Below are 19,542 nucleotides of genomic sequence, written 5' to 3'. Positions count from 1 at the left end.
AGAAGAGTTAGAAGGGGTCTGATTGAGGTGTTTAAGATTGTTAAGGGAACTGATAGTATTGAAGCATCATGATGAGATTAATGATGAGAATGGTAGTACTAGAAGACACAAAAATTAATTTTTACAGGATAGGAGTCATCTTCAGCTAAGAAGATTTGATTTTATAGAAGGAGGTTGGAATTTAGAATGGGTCACCTTTGGTTGTAGTTATGCAGTTAAATATTTGAATGATAAGGACTGGCTATGAGTGTTTTATTTTATAGTTTAGTTTAGTGGATGGAATAGCTTAGATGGACCAACAGGTCCCTTGTTGTCCTTAAATTATATATATATATATATATAGTCATGAAGGGCATTTTCAACAAAAAATGTTCCTGTAAATGAGTTTTTCTAAATATCTTTCAAAAAATGTTTTTACATTATGATCATGTGATTTAAGTAAGCATAACAAAAAGTTGGATGGGGTCTCTTTTGACTTTAAGTGTTGTATCTATTCCAGTCTTTTTTTTCCTCTTGTGGATAAACTATTTGTTTTGACTTTTATAGAGGTAGTAATCAGTATTGAGTAACTTTCAAAGTTATGGATTAAAAGTTTAGTTGTTAATTGATAAGAAAATTGCATTTTTATTTTTATTAACATCTGTGAGCAAAAAAGTTTGTATAGAGGTATCACACTTTATGTCACAAAATTTCCTATTTCATTCAATACTGCTATATTGAACATCAACCATTCTGTTCTACTAGTCAGTAGCACTTATATTAATACAAGAGTCAGTAAAGCTCTATATGATATCAATGGTTTAAACATCAACTCTGGCAAAAGATACAAATCTGAAACTCTACTGCTCTTCAGTTTCTTGACATGTCTTGCTTTATGCAGATTTCTGAGGTGATTCACAGTGTCAGATTATGCAATATTAAAAGACAAATTTGTCATTTTTTAATTAAGAAGAATTAAGTACCTGTTATCCAATGTGGCAGAGTAAACCACATGACTTTGATATCAGTGCAAGACTTCTATACAACACACATTGTACAAGTTTTTTTGTAATTATTTATTACAGGGTCAACAAACGTATCTGACTATCTTAAACATTCATAGCCACACTTGTGACCTTACAAACTTGGATGAAAACATCCTTAGGGCTCTCTTCAAGTGTAAGTTTGTTTACATTTTCTTCTTTTTTTTTTACTATGCAGACAAACACACACAGCTATTTAGATAAGCTATTTCAGATTTGATGTTCAAAACTATTAAAACAATTTACTGAATAACACCATAAAATTAGCAGCCCCAACCTATCTCTATTTAAACTATGGGAGATGTGTGTATATTGATTTTGGATAATACATTACTGTGGAATGCAAAGTACAGTTAGGAATAGTAATTCACTGCATTAAGGTTAATAGTAAAGCATGTTAGACTTTCCTTCTTGAGACAACTTGTGTATATGTGTAGAAGAAAAAAGCGGTTTATGAGGTTGAATGGAAAGGCAACTACGGGCTTAATTTTCTAGGAGTATTATATTTGTATACGTGGAGTTGTATACAAAAGGAACTACACATTTTACTAGGAGCAGTATGTTCATATGTATGGGGTTGAATAGAAAGGAACTTGCCACTACTACTGGATAAAGTATGACTGCCTGCACTGTTATGGGCTTCATAATGGTGTGACTCTTTCTGAATGGTTTGATGACAACCAGTAACAATTGAAATTATCAGAATTTGACTGTACACCACTGCATTTCATCTTCACATAATAAAGGGGTAGCATTATTTGCCTTTTATAACCTTTTTCTTCCTCATTTCTAATACAGTATGTATATATGTATACATAGATGGGCAGATTATATTTGTATGAATTGTGGGATAGATGAGGAAATGAATGTGTGCCACCATTTTTTGTATGGTTCAGTGACAGGGAGACGTGTAATGCATAAAATTTAACATCAACTGATTTCACTTAAACATTACTAGTTGCTTTAACTCAAGTTTAACTCTTAGCAATGTTAGCATTTTATGATCCATCAACAAGACTTTTTTTTTTACACTTAAACTGCTGCATCAATCTTTAGTTGCATCTTTTGTTAATTCCTCGGTTGCTCAAAACAGTAAATTCAAATGCCATAAAGAACACTTAAATATTTAATTTATATTTATAGACTAATAAAAGTAAATTGGGTTTTAAAAAACAACTAATTTAACCATAAGAAACTGTATTTTATGTGTTCAGAGTGTAAAATGTATTGATCTTTCTATGTGTACCTATGTAGCAATAATTTCTGTCCATATACAGCTCAGCAGTCTGAAGTGACAAAATGGTATGAACAAATGGAGAAAGACCTCCATCTCACCATTGATTGGAACAGTCCTCAAGTAGCATTAAATGAAGTGTTTGCAAAAGATCTTACCAATAAATTCAAGGTATTGTTGAAAAACTATTCTGATTTTACAAAGCTTTTCAATAGTTTTGTAGGATAGTATCTGGGAATACCATTATGATAAAATTCCTTGATATTGATGACTTCTTGTATTGCATAAATTTTGTATCTTTTAAATGAGTTTTGTTTGATTTTTGTCTAAAAGAAAAAATGGAAGGGAATCATAATTAAACTGTATAAGTTTCAGAATAGGCAACTGGACTTTTAAACAAGTTGGATATTTTTGTTAAGTTGCCTAAAATCTTAACTTTGTATTATGAAGAGTGGTGTAAAGACTGCTTTCGATGATAAAACAGCTTAAAGTGAGATTTAATTATCACATTTGTTTAGTTGTGCAGGTAATTGCTTGCTTGAAAAATCAGTGTTTTAACACAAGTAAATTCACATCAAAAGACACTGTGTTGAATTAATTTTTGTTGGTAAGGATAACTCTGCTATATTGTTACTTTAGTGAAATTTTCTCAAAAATAATGTGTCTGACAACATGTGAAGAATTTGAAGAGCATTATGTCATAAAGCAGATTTTTTTATCTTTACCTTGGCCATTAATAATTACTATTTAGGAACTGGTGACTGGCCTTTCACACAGATTGAGTAGTTTGTGTTAAGAAGTGGTTGATAAGTAGCAAACTTGGTTAACTAAGAGAAACAATAGAGTTTAGATGTGTAAACAGACAACTTTTGGTACTTCACTATTAGTTTTGATTTTTCAGTCTGATTTTGATATGTATTATATCTTAATGACATGTAAACTTAGCCACACTTCAGCTAAAAGAAGTGTTGTGTATCGAAAGCATTATGTGGTGAAATTTTATTTCAGGTTTCCAAAGAAATATTTGAACAGGCATTACTTCGTCCAGATCGTGAAAGATTTGTAAATCTCTTCTTGAATGAAGGTTTCAAGCTTCACAAGTATTTAACACCCAAGCGACTCAGGAGTTTGTTTCTTCGAGTTCAGGATCAGGAGTTCTTCCAATCTGTCTGTTGGGAAGGAGTTCTTGGTCATGGAATGGTAAGATCATGTATGCTTAAACAACACCTTATTTAAACAGAGAAACTTTTAAGAAAAAATTAGATTGTGAGAAATAGATTTTTCACTAGCCATTGGTTTTAAACAAATATTAAGCCCAAGAAACTGGCTCCTTAAACAATATTCTTTTCAGATTCATCTCAGAAATAAATAAATATATATATATATAATGAAATAAACAGCTTCAATACTATTATTTACATTAATTGTTAATAGTGATGCATATCTGCTTGTTCGATAATTTCCGGTAGAAATTCTTTCCGAGGAACTTCAGTGATACAAGTCATTTCTTGATTAAACCAGTTTATTCTTCCTTGATACAAACTTTTAGTACATAGTAATTCCACAGTCAATATGTTTCTCATCACTTTAAACTTGACAACTTTTATAATACACCCTATAAATCACAGTGATTCACAATCTTGATAACTTTGCTCTCTACGAGTGCAAAACACACACTTTACTTACCGTAACTACTGTTTGCTTCATTAATTATCTATCTATCACTGGCTTCTCTGCCAGGCTTATATACTAACAAAGAGGCTTCAACAAAATTCGAGGAGTTCCCTGATAATTCAAGAAACTCAGTCATGCACGTGCGAACTGCATCATGTGACTTCCACTGTCCTAACAATAGGTAATTAAAATCAGCACTATAAAACAATAATGAATTTAATGCTTATTTTATATATATAAATACATATATTCTGAAAAGTCTATCTCTTATTTAGCTGGTAAAGATTGGAAAAAACTTCCTTGAAGAAGACTTGAACTGGCTTATTGAGACAGCAACTGGTTTTCCAAAATTTGTTTGTTCTCAGGAACTTTCTGTAAATGCTGTAGGCATGTACACTGTTAGTCCTGCTGCAGCTGAGAGGAAAGCCTTGACTCTTCTGACAATGTGGGCAATCTTCACAAACCGAATAACACTTGCAGAAACTTTATGGCAGAACTCGGACCAACCTATCCATTTGGCTCTTGTTATTTCTAAGATGTGTAATGAACTGAAAAATTACACTTCAGAATCAGGCTACAAATTAGAAATGAAAAAAACAAGGAGGTAAAGAGTTACTGGTTTTAATGTATGTATTTTTCCATAAAAATTTGGGTTAGGTGCAAATTTATACATAAAAACTTTCTGGATATATAAATCAATAATGGATGTTTTTTTTTGTATCATTTTGATTTAAAGTGAAATATTTCTGTTAATTTGGCCAATTTGAAATTTTGTAAAGCATTTAAAACTGTTAATTTTGTTCAATAATTACCATTTTGTGTTTTGAAACATTTGTTATAATCTAGTTCAGAAAGATACACAGTACTCTGTTTCTAGTTTTTAATACTATATTCATCCATTCCTCTGTTTTAGTATGAAAACTAGCTTTGTATTAAAATCTTAGCATATATTTTCTGCATATTTAGTGAAGTAGTGCATCTACAAAAGGTTTTTGGAAGGTTATAAATAATAAGGTCAGATCACTTGAAGCTCGTTATAAGGAAAGGAAATCTACTATTTACTTTAAATAAAAGTCAATGACAGAATTTTGAGTGGATTATTTTATTTTGGAACTTTATAACAACATTTAAAAAACTTGTAGTCATCTTCAGGTGAACTGATGTCTATATGTATGAGATATTAGAAAGTTGCATGAGCATTTTGTTTCTACTTAGAAAAATATAGGGTGACACCTGTGTTTTGATTTAAATTAGGTTTTAGTTCACAAATAATTAATGCTTCTTTTATTTTTTTCTATTAATGTTGTTCTCATTACATAAGATTTTAACATTGCTAATATTGATTGCATTTTTATTTGTTGTTCTGTGAAACAATAATATTAACAACAAAAATATTATGTAAGGAAAACAACACTAATAGAAGAAAAATAAAAGAAGCTTTGGTTTTTCATGAGCTATAACCTAGTTTAAATCGAAACACAGATGTTAACCATTTTTTTCTAAATTGGAACAAAATGCTTACACAGTTTTCTAATATTTTGTACAATAGATGGCAGTTTATTGGATGATGACCATTAGTGATGACCAACAATAATAAAATAATCCACTCCAAAAGCTGTGTCTCTAGACTTTCATCATTCGAAGTTGTTGCCCATTTTTTTTCACCAATTAGTAGGTGGTACTGCTTGTAAAATGTGTAATTCATGTACTGAAAATGTTTGATTTGATTATTCCAAAACATACTTACCTCCCCTAACACTATAACTCCCCTAAGTTGTTGCCCATTTTTTTTCACCAATTAGTAGGTGGTACTGCTTGTAAAATGTGTAATTCATGTACTGAAAATGTTTGATTTGATTATTCCAAAACATACTTACCTCCCCTAACACTACAGCTATTACTCAACTGCCAGGGTTTCTTCCTTTGTCCATCTAAGCATTGATCTGACTTTTTCTCGTTTGCTCCAGTCTTTTATACCCCAATTAAATGCTCTTGGTAATATTTGTCTCATGACACTCTCCACCTATGTCAGTGTGCCCTCTATCCTGGTACTGTACATAAGCACTTCATTCAGATAGTGTTACCACTTTTTCTCAACAAAGCATCGCTAATGGGTTTCCCAGTGCTACAATTGTTCAGATATATTTTAAGCATTTTCTGTGTTATCTAATTGATTTTTGTTAAAAAAAACTTTCTGATTGGCAGGCCGATTTACGGTATGAATTTCTGGATTATTATTTCTTGCACAAAGGCATATCAGATCTCGCCTATCCCACCTCTGATATCTAGCATTATCTGGTTACTGCTGGCACCATCTCATCAATTGCCAAAACATCGCACCTTAATTATACTTTCAGAAACAACCAAGGCAGGCTTCATTCTAAGAGCTGAGACATCTATTCTTGATCCAATATAATATATCATCAGTCTGGGTTTTTTTTCACCACGTCTCTCAGTCGGGCTCAGCTGACTCCCATCTGGCTCCATGCTACGGAACAGCAAGCCCAACTCTTACTCACCTCTCTTTCTCCCACTGCACAGATGGTTCTTTCTCTTTTGGGAATATGGGCATCACTCGGATCCCTCATGCCCTAGGGACAAGAGCACAAGATGCTTTCAATGGTCTTTATGCGACCATTGATTCACTGGATTCCCCAGTTTTCTTAGACAGGATCATTCTTTCAACTTGAGGAGTTAAGTTGAGACACTACTAAGATATAGGTTTCCCTGCCACCACCTCATCCACAGTTCTATCTCTTCACGAATGCCTCACTTCAGGGATGGGGTGAATATACCAACAGTCAGGAATTCCAGGGTATATGCACAGATGACAAGGCTTCCCTACACAATGTTTTAGCCCTTCCTGCTCTTCAAAAGACAATGCCTTATGGTCTGGGCTTATTAAGGGGAAACTCGTCAGGCTTCACTTTGACAATTCTGTGGTGGTGTCTTGCATTTCTCATAAAGGAGGCACTTGGTCCAGGGCTCCTTGTATTCGATTCTTCGACTTCCTTTCTCGGGACCACTCCTATCATATCACCCTGCTTGCTTGCCATGTTCCATGGGTAATGACTGTGGTAGCAGATCAGTTGTCTCAACCCAAATAAATTCTGCCAACAGAATAGATGCTGCATCACAAGGTTCTGCTGGATTGGCTCTCATTTTGCAACTCTGATTGGTGGGTTGGCCACTCATTGGAACAGACTTCTTCAGGTTGAGGAGAAGGTTTGTCCATTTTGGTGTTGCTATATATAGTGATGATAAATCATGTGAAATACCACCCACAGTACATGAATTAAGTTCCAGTTGAAGAACATACCTGTTCTGGATGGAATGCAGTTCCCCCACTAGGGTGCCAATCCTCTATCGACACACCCTTGATCTATGCAGATGCTTTCTGTATGGATAATACCCTCACCAGCTCCTCCACCTCCTCAATGTGGGATTCTAGCTTTAATGTGAGAAGAGGTGTGTATGTTTTGAAAGTTAACATTTTCTTAAATCTAAAATGTATTTTCAATAATTCTGACCTCCTGTCACAGTCTCCCACCCTTCCTCCCCACTAAGAGCCAGTGTTAGAGACTGTGGATTGAGTCAGTCTCAAAAAAGTGATAACATTATCTGAATGAGGTGCTTTTATAAAGTACAAGATAGAGAGCACATTGACGAAGTTGGAGAGTGTCACAAGACAAATTTTGCCAGGGAAATTAAGTGGGGGGGGGGGTATAAAAAAAACTGGAGCAAGTGAGAAAAAGTCAGACCAATGTTTAGATGGGCAAAGGAAGAAACCTTGGCAGTTGAGTAATAGCTATAGTGTGAGAAGAGGTAAGTATTATTGGAAATACATTTTTCATTTAAGAAAATGTTAAGATTTCTATATGTAGTATGCAATCTGAAAAAAGTAATCATAAATAAGTATGAATAAGAGAACATGCATTAATTGATATTTGAGTAATACTTTACAGTTCTTTGGTGTTTAATTACTCTGTGATAATCTATGAAATAAACTGAATAAAGAACTTATTAACAATAGCAATTAGTTTATTTAAGGGAATCAACGGATCTAAACAATGGCAAAGATGATGATGATGGAGCTCTCCAGATGTATTCTTGTCCAATTTGTTTTACATATCTAAAGACAAACACTCACAATATAGCAAGTTTTTAAATCAGTTGTGTTTTTTTGATGTGCTGTTGTTGATCCAACAGAAACCTTGAAATATTTAGCTGAAATAAACTTAGCCGTAAATTTGTCAGACTTCAGTTACTGTATACTGCTTTATGTTGTATGCTTTATGCTGTATGTAAATAATGTTAGCATTTAAATGAAGAAAGTTACATGGTCAAATTCAGCATTTCTGAACCTTTTCAGTAGTACGGACTGGTTTGCTGCTTCCAAAAACTGTCCCTGATTAATAAAACGAGGGTAAAATGAAAAACCATTGTGATTTATATATCAATATTCTATCAGTTTCTGTTTGTGTTGGTGAAATCCCACAGACTAACAAGGTGGTTGTGATGAACAGGTACCAGTTCATGAATCAGTGGCTGAGAAACACTGCTATAAATGATTCTCAACATGTTTTATGTGTACTAGTTTTTCACACCTTATTTTGCTCAGATGAGGACCTGTGTATTGATCAACTATATTTATGATTTCCACGTGTTATCATGGCCTTTACTTTAAAGATTTAAATTTCTTTTCTAAAACTTTTAACACATGAATCTTAACTCACTTTAACAAATTTGTACATGGTGGCTCATCTACTACCAACTTAAATGGAACACTTAATTATCATTTACACAAAAAAGTTCATCGTGAATTATTAGCGTAATTTTTCAGTATTTTCCCACATATGATTGATAATCTGCTTTTTCCTTTTAGCTCTTTTGGACTGATACATTATTTATTAATTTTGAACAGTTACAATTTCCACCACAGAATGACCTCTTTGTTTTTCAAAATGTTGTTCATTTTATTGTATCTCTTTCAGAAAGTTTTCTGAATTGGCGATTGGAGTTCTAGACATTAGTTATAAGGAAGCAACTTGTAGATGTTTCGATGTTCTCAGTGAAGAGAGCCCAGATTGGTCGTATAAGACAGCAGTGGAACTTGCAGCAGATGCCCAAAATCGGACATTTTTATCTCATCCTTGTTGTCAGAAGTGGCTGACATGGTTGTTTTTGGGCAACATTCGTATCAGGGAACTTACCTGGGGTTTCATGAAGCTGCCACAGTGGTTTAAGGTAATATTTTCATAGCTTCTATAGCTGCTATGGATGCTGATACTTAGAGAACTTAAAGTATCTCATATAGTTGCATAAATTAAGTTGAATTTAATAGGTTCAGGCTTTAAGCAGCAAATGTAAAGTAAAACTAAAGTGTTCAGTGTTTTTAATTATTGATATTTTACCTTGAACTGTGTCTTACTGAACTTTATTGTGTTTTTGCCTATATGTTATACAGTGGTCTTTGGAAGTACTATAACTCCCTAGAAATGTAATGTAGTATTTTATGTATAATCAATACATAATATTGATATTTCCAGCTTGCTTTCTCTATAATTAATCAATTTACAAGATTTGAGATTTACAATCTTTTTATGTTGAACACATTAATTCTTAGAGAATTCAACCATTTGCATTCCAATGTACACTCCTGTGGTAGAGGTATGGATTTCGGGGTGAGCTGGGTTCAAATTCTTAAATTTGTATGGTACCACAATATATCCCCCCCCCTTCTTCAAGCTTTGATGTGTTACAAGAGTGAAAGTTTGTTTGGTAGAACTGTTGTTGCTGCAATGTTGATGTGTAACGATACAGTATAACATTCCTTTTGGAAATGTTAACATGATTCTAAGTAAGACATGCGTATGAGTGCATATCAAAGTATGTCACATGATGCAAAGATGTAGAGTAAGAAGGAAGAGGTGTGTGTACGTGTATGAGATGCTTTTATGGCTTTTATCCTTTTTATTTCATATAATTAGTGGGTGTACGTGTATGAGATGCTTTTATGGCTTTTATCCTTTTTATTTCATACAGTTTAAAGCAGTCTTAGTTATGTAAATATCTTGGTAGGTTTGCATATTGTTATGTGTTTTACATGCTGAAAAATTAAAAAAATAACATCTTATTGAAGTCTAAAGTTTTATGCACAATATTGTATGTTTATTTTGTATTTCTTTCTGTAGATTATAGTTTTATTCAGTTTTTATACTGAGAATATCAATAATTTAAAGTTGGACCTCTAAAGCTAGTCATTGTATAAAATGTCACTGTTTTAGTTCTAAATTTTCTTGGTGCTTTAAACTTGTATATGGAACAGTTTTCTTTCAAAAAGCTGCAGGATAGATTTTTTTTTAAAACAGATATGTATTGTAGAGATTCAAACATACAGCTTTTAAAAAGAAATTTTGTGCTATTCAGGATATGAAACAAATTTATACCTACTAAAATTCATAAAGTCATATTTTAAACATATCATATCTCTGAACAACTGATGTACCTCTAATACAACTTTAAATTCACTTCAAAATAGTAGGTCAAGAAAGTAATTAGTTTAACATGCTATAACTTAATATTAGCAGTTATAACCAATACATGTGAATATCATGCATAGGAAAACCTTTAATCTCGGTTACAATTGTTAGGACTCAAAATGTACCATTTTGAGAGCAGAATCAAGCTTATTTCTTTACATATTTAAGGCATACAAATTCCAATATAATTTTGGTATTCATACCTCATCCTTCAAAAATATTTCTGCACATCAAATGAATACAAAATAAAATAGATGACATGGCTAGGTAGTTAGGGTGTTTGACTAGCAATATGTGGGTTGTAGGTTCGAATCACTGTCACCAAACATGCTCGTCCTTTCAGCCATGGGGACATTATAATGTGATGATCATTCCCACTATTCATTGGTAAAAGAGTAGTACAAGAGTTAATGGAGGGTGATGTTGACTAGCTGCCTTCCTTCTATTTTGTCGGTGCTAAATTCACACTTGTTGTTTCACAGTGCATACTGGGTAAAGTGGGTTGGCTGAATTTGCAACAAAATAACTCCAGTACCAAATTTTAAGGAAAGTGTATGTACATGCATTTGTAAAGATAAATAGTTATAATTAAATGTGTGACATCGTACAAAGGTATTGTGTTATTTTTAGAGGTTTCTATTACTCTGGTGGATAGCACTGAATTCGTTTAGGGTCAGATACAGAATACTGGTTGGGCTGTCTTCTGACAATTATGTTTTTGTCAGCAGGCTCCTGAGAAGAACAAATAGAATACACTAGATGTAAAATCTAGACAGAAGTACGTCCATTGCCAAGGTTGATATACAATTACACAATAACTTGCAAAAAATACTAAATTTATCAAAATTGATGCTAAAATATCTGTTTAACAGCTCAATTTCCCTCTTAATCTTGCTTTATAACAAGCTCAGTTTTTAGTAAATTATATTGTTTTAAAGCAACTACTCTCTCATAAAATTTTGTTAAGTAAAACTAAAAATATTGGCTTGTTCTAAAACTTTAAAGTTGAACCAGTTTAGATTAAACTAAAATACATTTTTCTATGCTTGAATTAGGCATACCTTTAAAAAGTAATATTGGATCCTTTTTAAAATCTATTTATACAATTTATAGCTGCATAAAAATGCATCATTTGTCATGTCTAAAGTGTCTCAGACATATAACTAATAAATAAATATTTATCTGCCACTCCACTAATAAGTAATAACTTTTATATGAATAATAAATATTCATCCTCCACTACACTAAGAAATAATAAATTTGATATGAACAACAGGTATTTATCTGGTACTAAACTAATAAATAATAACTTTTACATGAAAATATATTCATTTTTCCACTCCACTAATCAATAATAACTTTATATGAATAATAAATATTTATCTGCCACTCCATACATGCTAAGACACAATATTTATAATGTGTTTAATATGCAATTGCTATGTCTTTTGCAACAATTAGTTGTGGATGCCACATGATCGACTGACTAAATTTGGTGGTAATGTAACCAGGGAATTAGTTGTTTATGCATTATAGGTCTGTCAAGTCATACATTGTTTATTGCAAAATGTACATTGTGGAAACCCCAATTATCGCTCAGCACTAGTGATAAAATTTATCATCTGATCCTATCCCAAAAAATAGCACAGAAATACAAAACTGAGAAAAAATAATGGACTGATTCAAAGTTATGATCTTCATTGTAGGTAATTTCAATAAGAATGGAGTGGCTGATAAATAGATAATTAGATATTTAATGGATAGTTGTATATTTTTGGATTAGTAAAGGTGGTGTGTTGAAGTAGCTGACTTTGAAATTCGTACAAACAGGAAGCCTATTAAACTTATTCGAATACTAATCTATCAAAGTCTAGTTATAAAAATACTTTGGGACTAAATGAAACAAAATTAATGTCTTGAGATTGTATATAGCACTGACAAATGACAATGATAAATATGACAATATACTATCACACAATGTGCTTGTTGTCAATTTGCATGGAACTATATATACGCTTTGTTCAGAATTTTTTTGTCAAATATTAGATAAGGAATTTACAAATTTTTAATTAACATATTCAAGAAAGATGACAAACAATTTCAGAGAAATGTTTTTTGTTTTTTAATACTTTACCCGATGTTCTTGCTTACTCCTTTTTCGAATGTCTTTAAGCATCACAGGTTACAAAACTTATTTCAAATAATAGTGTATTGAAAGAATACATTATAGACTTAGACTACAACAATATAACAGAATTGTGGACATTGCTAAAATTACTGTTTAACAAGTTAGAGTTAAAGATCACAATAATAAATAATAAAATCAAAGTAAAATAAAATGAACTTTATATAAGATAATAATAGTTTTACAGGGGCTAGGTATTGTATCTGTTGATAGATGGATGTTTGGATTGAATCAGAAAAGCTTAAATTTCCTGTCAGAAAGCTATCACAATTCTCGAAAATGTTGATATGATATGGTTTCTCATCAATTATGCCATGTGAATTGATGTAATATTCTGAAGTGACTTTTATTACCAAGGTTAGCAGTGGCATGACTGTATTGAATGACTATAATTTTCTGTACATTTAAGTTCAGTAATAGGATAACATAATCTGAATCTGTAATTTTTACAATTACTCAATAGACAGGTTAATTTTTATACTTAATTTACCCTTTATGATGGAAGAGTCACATTGAATTGTTATTTAGTTTTACTTTTGAATTAACCTTATATTACATAATTTGTTTTCAACTTAAATGCAACATTGACTTCATAACTTTAAACGTATTCAAGAAGTAATAATTTTGTATTTGTAAACTAACTGCTTAGTGTATTGACTTATAATGTTATTAAACTTTTTAAAAATAATATGTAAAACATTTGTAACAATAGTATTTTTATTATTTTTTGAATCAGGTATTGATGTGTGCATTCTTCATCTTTCCCATGTATTTTTGGGTGAGGTTTAAAACTGATTCAGAAGATTGTGAGGTACTCTCTGGTGATTATGGTAATATAGTTTTCTTTGTTATAGCACATATGTATGTTCTAGAAACAAAGTTAAATGGTAGTTATTAAAACCACTGTCAAACTTTGTCAAATAAATTAGATCTAGGCATATTTGCTCTGATTATTTCCAGATTCTAAATATAAATGGTAACACCAAAAATGCATATCACTTTTATAAATATTACTAATTAGGTATTGTGCACTAACTTTAAATTTTCTGTGTTTACGAAATTCTGTAAGTACTATTGAAAATTGAAGCATAGTTGGTGTGAAGATATAATTTGTGTTGTTGGCCTGAACTGTAATAATTCATATTTTTAGCTATAGATTCAGACAATGAGAAGGAAGGTGAGTCTGAAGGGCTGATTGATCGACGTTCCCAATACAGAACAAACACAACTCGTGTTGGGTCTATAATCAGGTAAATAAAGTACATATAGATAAATATCAAATCTTATTACTCTGTTTTCCAAACTATTAATTACATATCTTTGCCAAGTAAAAAGAAATGTTCACATTAACCCTATGAAGATAGGCTCAGTTGATTTAATTGGTCTTGCAACCAACATCTAACCATAAATTATACATACCGTAACTGAGTATATTAAGTGTATTGTCTTAGAATATAGCAAGCTCTTGGTAAATATTACTAAAGAAACAAGTTTTTTTAGTAAAGTATTTTTACAAAAGATTTGTCTGTGAATTTATGAAGTTTAGTCTGAGTGGATGATGATTTTCATGATGAGAATGAAAATATTTATTTTCATCTTACAGTTTTCACATTTTATTTGGTTAGCCTCTAAAACTTCCTAAATGAATACCAAAAGTTGTTTTTAGTAAGACTTTATATGTTATATCTTATTTTCTCTAACTGTAGCAAAATTAGAAAAATGTGAAATAAAATCAAAAATACCTCTTTTTCTTTTGCTAGGATAACAGCAGACTGTAGCAGACAATTACAATTATTTCTCCTGAACAGCTTCAGGTTTTTAACAGTGTCACATCTTCTTTCGTTGAGTTTTATTGTTCTTTCAACCATGTCTAATTGGTGTAACAAAAGCACTAAATCACCATATGAGACCTTAGGGTAAACAAATTATTGAATTACCTTGTACAGTGGTAGCCCGTGTGAGTTTCTCAAGGAGAAACTTTCTATCTAAGTTTTCTTATCTAACCTAATAATTTTCTAATACTGATATTTTAGTTACATTTGTTAAAAATTATATATTAATAAGTTAAAATATCTTTAAAAACCTGAAATTTAGCACTTTCTTTAGCCTTGAGGCATTTTGTGTGGTAAGCCTGTCATTTCCAACTAGATTGGTTGTGAAAAATTAATTCATGTAGCTTTCAAATATGAATTATAGAACACCAAAATATACCAGGCACTAGAATAAGTCATCCTAAAAGTGCTATAATTTAACTGATGTTTTGACTAATCTCTAAATAGATTAAATATTTCCATTACTGCTCAAAGCAATATTTTAGTCTAAGCAAACCTGAGGCCTTGCATGGCCTGATTGTTAAGATGCTTGACTCGCAATCTATTGGTCGTGGGTTTTAATCTCCATCACTGGACATGCTTGCTCTTTTAGCTGTGGAGATGTTATAATGTGACAGTCAATTCAACTGTTTGTTGGTAAAGAGTAGCCCAAGAGTTGGAGATTTGCATGGCACTAGCCTTGAGCTAACTCCACCTAAAAATTGTTTGTAACTTGAATCACACTAGTGCATGATGACATCATGCAATGATAGACCCCCTCCCCACTAGAAGGAGGACAACACAACCTTCTTGCACAGTAACTTCTCTTTAAGTACTGAAAAAGCTTCATTTTTGAAATTATTAATGAAGTGCATGTAATTTGCAATAGTTTACAAAACTTATCTTTTGATTAAAACAAAATAATACTTTTTTCTTGCTTACCCATCATGAATTCTGAAATGAAGATAACTTCTGCTTCATCCTGTGATAGTGGCAATTTCCTCATACTGGACCTGTGTCTGTTGTGGCTACTGGGGACTAGTGGTCTGTGGATGATGTGATAGTCATTGTACAATTTGTTGTGGGTTCCTTTATGCACACTAACCTTCTCCTTCCATCCATTCTGCTGATGTTCCTTCTTCCCAGTTTGAATGTGGTCGGGATGATTTTGCCAGGCTATCATCCTCAACAGGTTTGCTTTAGTCTCAGCATTGTCTTTGTGGGAAAATCCTCACTACTTTAAAACCTTTTTTGACATTATTTTACAGGTATGTTTTGTTCTTTCTTTTTTCCTTTATCTTTTTGTTTCTTCATTTGTTTTATTACATGAAACCCATACTCAGTATTAGTTTTTCTTCCTTCCTTCACCTGACATTAAAGTCCATGCAGATTTGTTTCTCAAACACCTCCACATCCATACTAACACACCTCATCCTCCTTGTCTACTTAACTGTTTTGTCCTGGCTAACATCCATTCTTTCTGTTTCTTGATTCACAGTCTTTGGAATATTTTTTACCTAGACCCATAAACTTTTACTTCACTTTTTAGATTCCAAGTGTCACATCTTCATCTTTTACTTACTACCCTCCTGTATTACCTTTTATCACTTCACCTTATGTCTGAGGCACTTCATTGTGTTCAGGTGAGGTTTTCTGGAGATGTTTATTTTTTTCTTTTCACTATATTAGCCTATACTTCTCCTGCTTTATCTCTCCTTACTTGGTTCTTCTGCTGTTGGGACAGAAAGCTGTCCTTGATAATGTATGCCTCAATTATGCTGGTTTTTGTGATTGCTGTTGGGCTTCATTTCTTTTCCTTGAGGTCTTTGGAGTGTTTCTGATTTGCTGGAGACCAAGGCTGGAGTTGCCCATCATTAGTCCCCATTGTTTATTACAGTTTTTTGTCTTTCTCAGCTTCACCTTTCTGTTCCTTTGCCTGCCAAATCAATTTCTCCCTTTCCTGTTCCAGCTTCCTGGTCTTATTTGACTTAGATCTCTTGTCCAAGACACCATCAAAAGAATATTTACCACAACACCTTATTGTTATGCTCATCTTTTTTTTGTAGTGCCCAAGAAGATTAGAGTATGACACTCCATTTTTTGATCTGTCCTCTCTTAACTAGTTTCTTTTCTTCCCATAGTTCTATGTGGAGGATTTCTTTTCTCTACAGCAGTTCTTTTCACCTGGGCTGTCGATGTCCAAGCTGGATGTTTCAAACACCTTTTTCTACCTCTCCTCTCATAGGTAGTTCCTTTGATATGCAACACTTGATGGTGCTTCTTTGGCTGGCACAGCCTTGATTTTCTCTGCATTCTCTGCCCCATTTCCATACTCTTTTGCTCCAATCACATTTTTCTATCACTCAGGGGTGTTGCCCTTTCATCTTCACTTGTGGGATTTGTCCAGTCTCATGCCTGCAAGACTGCAATCTCCTATTGTTTAGCTTTTTTACTATCCCATTTCTGTCATTCTTTAACTCTGTTTGCCTATCAACAGAAGTGCTTGGTTAGTCAACATTGGTCCATCAGCCTCTCTCTTCCTACAGGCCATCCTCTTGTGGCCTACGTTTCAGCTTTTTTCACTTGGTTGTTTGCCCATGGATTGCTGGTTTCCATTATTGCTGGTTCTAAGGCAGTTTTATCAACTACATTTCACCTTTCCTTTTACTGTTCAGCTTATCTTCTGTATTTTCAGTTACTTCATCTGGGATCTAAACATCCACCCACGTGTTTGTCGTGCGTGGCGACCCATGAAGGGGAGGAGAGGATCCTGGTGGGTGAGTGGTGTCTGGGGCCCTGCAACACACCACTTTGGCTTTGAATTCCTGTAGATGGGTGCCCCCCCCCAGGGTCAATTGGCTGGTCCAGTGTTGGGCATTCTCAACGGGTGTTGTGGACATTGTGTCTGATGCTGGTGTTTGGGTATAGTGCTCACGAAACCCTGGCATTGCTGCAGTGTCCTTGTTTGACATTGTAGTGCATCCCCTCGTAGGACTCATGGCGGGTGGGTCAGTGGGCACTGAATCTTTCTCCTTAATTATGGATCCCCCAATCCAAATAAGAAAAATGTTAAACTCTGCTAATCAGTAAACGACCATGCCTAGAAGACTGAACAGCAGTCTCCATCACAAAGTACACCTGTACCTCACTTCGTGATCCTGCATTCACTGTCTGATAAATCTTTAGGTCAAACATCTCCCTTTTTTATTCAGAAGGGCTTAGAGGGGCTTGCTGGCTCTCCAAAGTCAGTTAAGAAGCTCCATTCTGGAGACATCTTGGTTGAAACATCCACTCCTAAGCACAGTGAACTCCCCTTGTATTCAGAGGCCATCAGGGATATATCAATTGAGGTTACTCCCCACGCTTCCTTGAATTAGAAACCAGCAAGGATCTCTGACTCGGGGATAGACTTCAAGTCCCTCTCAACCCAGCTTAGGAGTTTCAGCTGTTAGAAGGATCTCCACTCGACAAGATGGAATTATGGTGCCGACCTCAGTTCTGATTTTGACATTTTCATCACCACATCCACCTGCCACTGTTAAGGCAGGTTATTTGAACTGTAAGGTATGGCCATATATTCCCAACCCTCTTCGATGTTTTCAATGCCAGTGGTTCGGTCACTCAAAGACATCTTGTCGTGGTTCTGTGATTTGTGCTCGTTGTGGTGGCAAGGACTATGATGCCTACGAGTGTAAACTGGACCCTCACTGTGTTAATTGTAGTTGTTCCCACCCCTCTTACTTTAAGTATTGCCCTAAGTGGGTGGAGGAGAAAGAGGTACAGCATTTGAAGACTATTAATAACATCTCTTATCCTGAGGCTCGGAAGCTATTGTTCCCTACTACATCTAGGACATATGCCACTGCACTATGCTCCACTGCTACAGTGGGAGTGCAGACGGACCTTTCCGTGCCTCCATCTGAGTCTTTTTCATGCCATGTGTAAGAGGTCTTCTGCCCTCCATGGATAATAGAGTTGATAGGTCTATGTCTACTCCAATCTCTGTCCCCACTATTCTTTCTAGTGACTGCCTGGGTCAACCTCCTAGGGCACCAGCCTCTGGTGTCCGTGCAGGTCCTTCTTTGGCCCCTAAAAGCAGGACGATTATTCGATCATGTCCTCAGTCATTAGATTCTCACTCTGTTGACAGAGCTCTGCCCGCTCGATCAAGGGCAGGATCCATGGAGGTCAATCGACCTCCATCTAGTAAAGAAAAATGGCGTGGTCATAAACCGAAGGGTTCTCCACCCTGTTCTCTTAAACCTACATAAAAATGGCCACTTTGATACAGTGAAACTGTCGCGGTTTTTGTTCTTATCTCGGTGACATTAAGGCCTGAGTTTGACTACTATCATCCCGTGTGACTCTCCTTACAGGAAACATTTTTAAACCTGCCGATACAGTCACCTTTCGCCAGTTTCCTTGTACCGGAATGACAGGTTGTGTGATGGGCGGGTACATGGGGGGGGGGGGCACTGCTGGTCGACCAGCATGTGCCCTCCTTATCCGTGTCCCTCGATACACCCTTAAAGGCCATAGTCATCCGTGTTTCCTTGGGTTGTGCCTTCACTGTTTGTTCTCTCCACCTGTCTCCCGGGGAGACGTATTAGCAATTGGACATTGATGCTCTCATTGCCAAGTGTCAAATGTGCAAGGGTTCTGAACATCCTCCGTGTCCTCTCTTCCAGGTATTGGGGAGAGGATCGATGTTCTATGCTCAGGATCTATCGTGCCCTGATTCGATCCAAACTGGACTATGGGTCTATGGTTCCACCAGGACCTCGGCCCTGAAGATGCTGGACCCCATTCACCATCTGGGGCTTTGGCTCTGCACCGGGGCTGTTTGCACTTCTTCAGTCCAGAGTTTGTACACTGAGTCCCACAAACCTCCTCTTCACCTCCGTCATTTGCAACTTTCTTTACAATACGCTACCAAGCTTCGATCCTTATCACAGCATCTCACCTGGGATTGTGTCTTTCTTCCTTGGTGGGCAATGCTCTTTCAGAATAGATGGTCTGCTATTCCTCCCTTTGGCCTTTGTATCTAGGCACAACTGGCTAAATTGGGTCTGGC

At 34.6% G+C, this 19,542-nt stretch overlaps 1 protein-coding gene across 3 annotated transcripts in view; it reads left to right on the top strand.

Annotated features, from left to right (window-relative positions):
* LOC106464459 (transient receptor potential cation channel subfamily M member 3-like) overlaps window positions 1-19,542 on the top strand; it is a 96,302-nt gene that overhangs the window by 30,138 nt on the left and 46,622 nt on the right. For all 3 annotated transcript variants that reach the window (XM_013924604.2, XM_022392187.1, XM_022392186.1), the window contains exons 8-14: window positions 1,065-1,158; window positions 2,300-2,427; window positions 3,265-3,456; window positions 4,206-4,534; window positions 8,925-9,177; window positions 13,394-13,487; window positions 13,808-13,907. In XM_013924604.2, the coding sequence (XP_013780058.1) occupies window positions 1,065-1,158; window positions 2,300-2,427; window positions 3,265-3,456; window positions 4,206-4,534; window positions 8,925-9,177; window positions 13,394-13,487; window positions 13,808-13,907 (1,190 nt within the window). The remainder of the gene's footprint in view (window positions 1-1,064; window positions 1,159-2,299; window positions 2,428-3,264; window positions 3,457-4,205; window positions 4,535-8,924; window positions 9,178-13,393; window positions 13,488-13,807; window positions 13,908-19,542) is intronic.

The sequence above is a fragment of the Limulus polyphemus genome, unplaced genomic scaffold, assembly GCF_000517525.1.
Source record: "Limulus polyphemus unplaced genomic scaffold, Limulus_polyphemus-2.1.2 Scaffold1658, whole genome shotgun sequence".
NCBI classification, from domain to species: Eukaryota; Metazoa; Arthropoda; class Merostomata; order Xiphosura; family Limulidae; genus Limulus; species Limulus polyphemus.
Note: the sequence above shows the minus strand (reverse complement) of the source record. Positions and strands in the feature narration are given on the sequence as shown.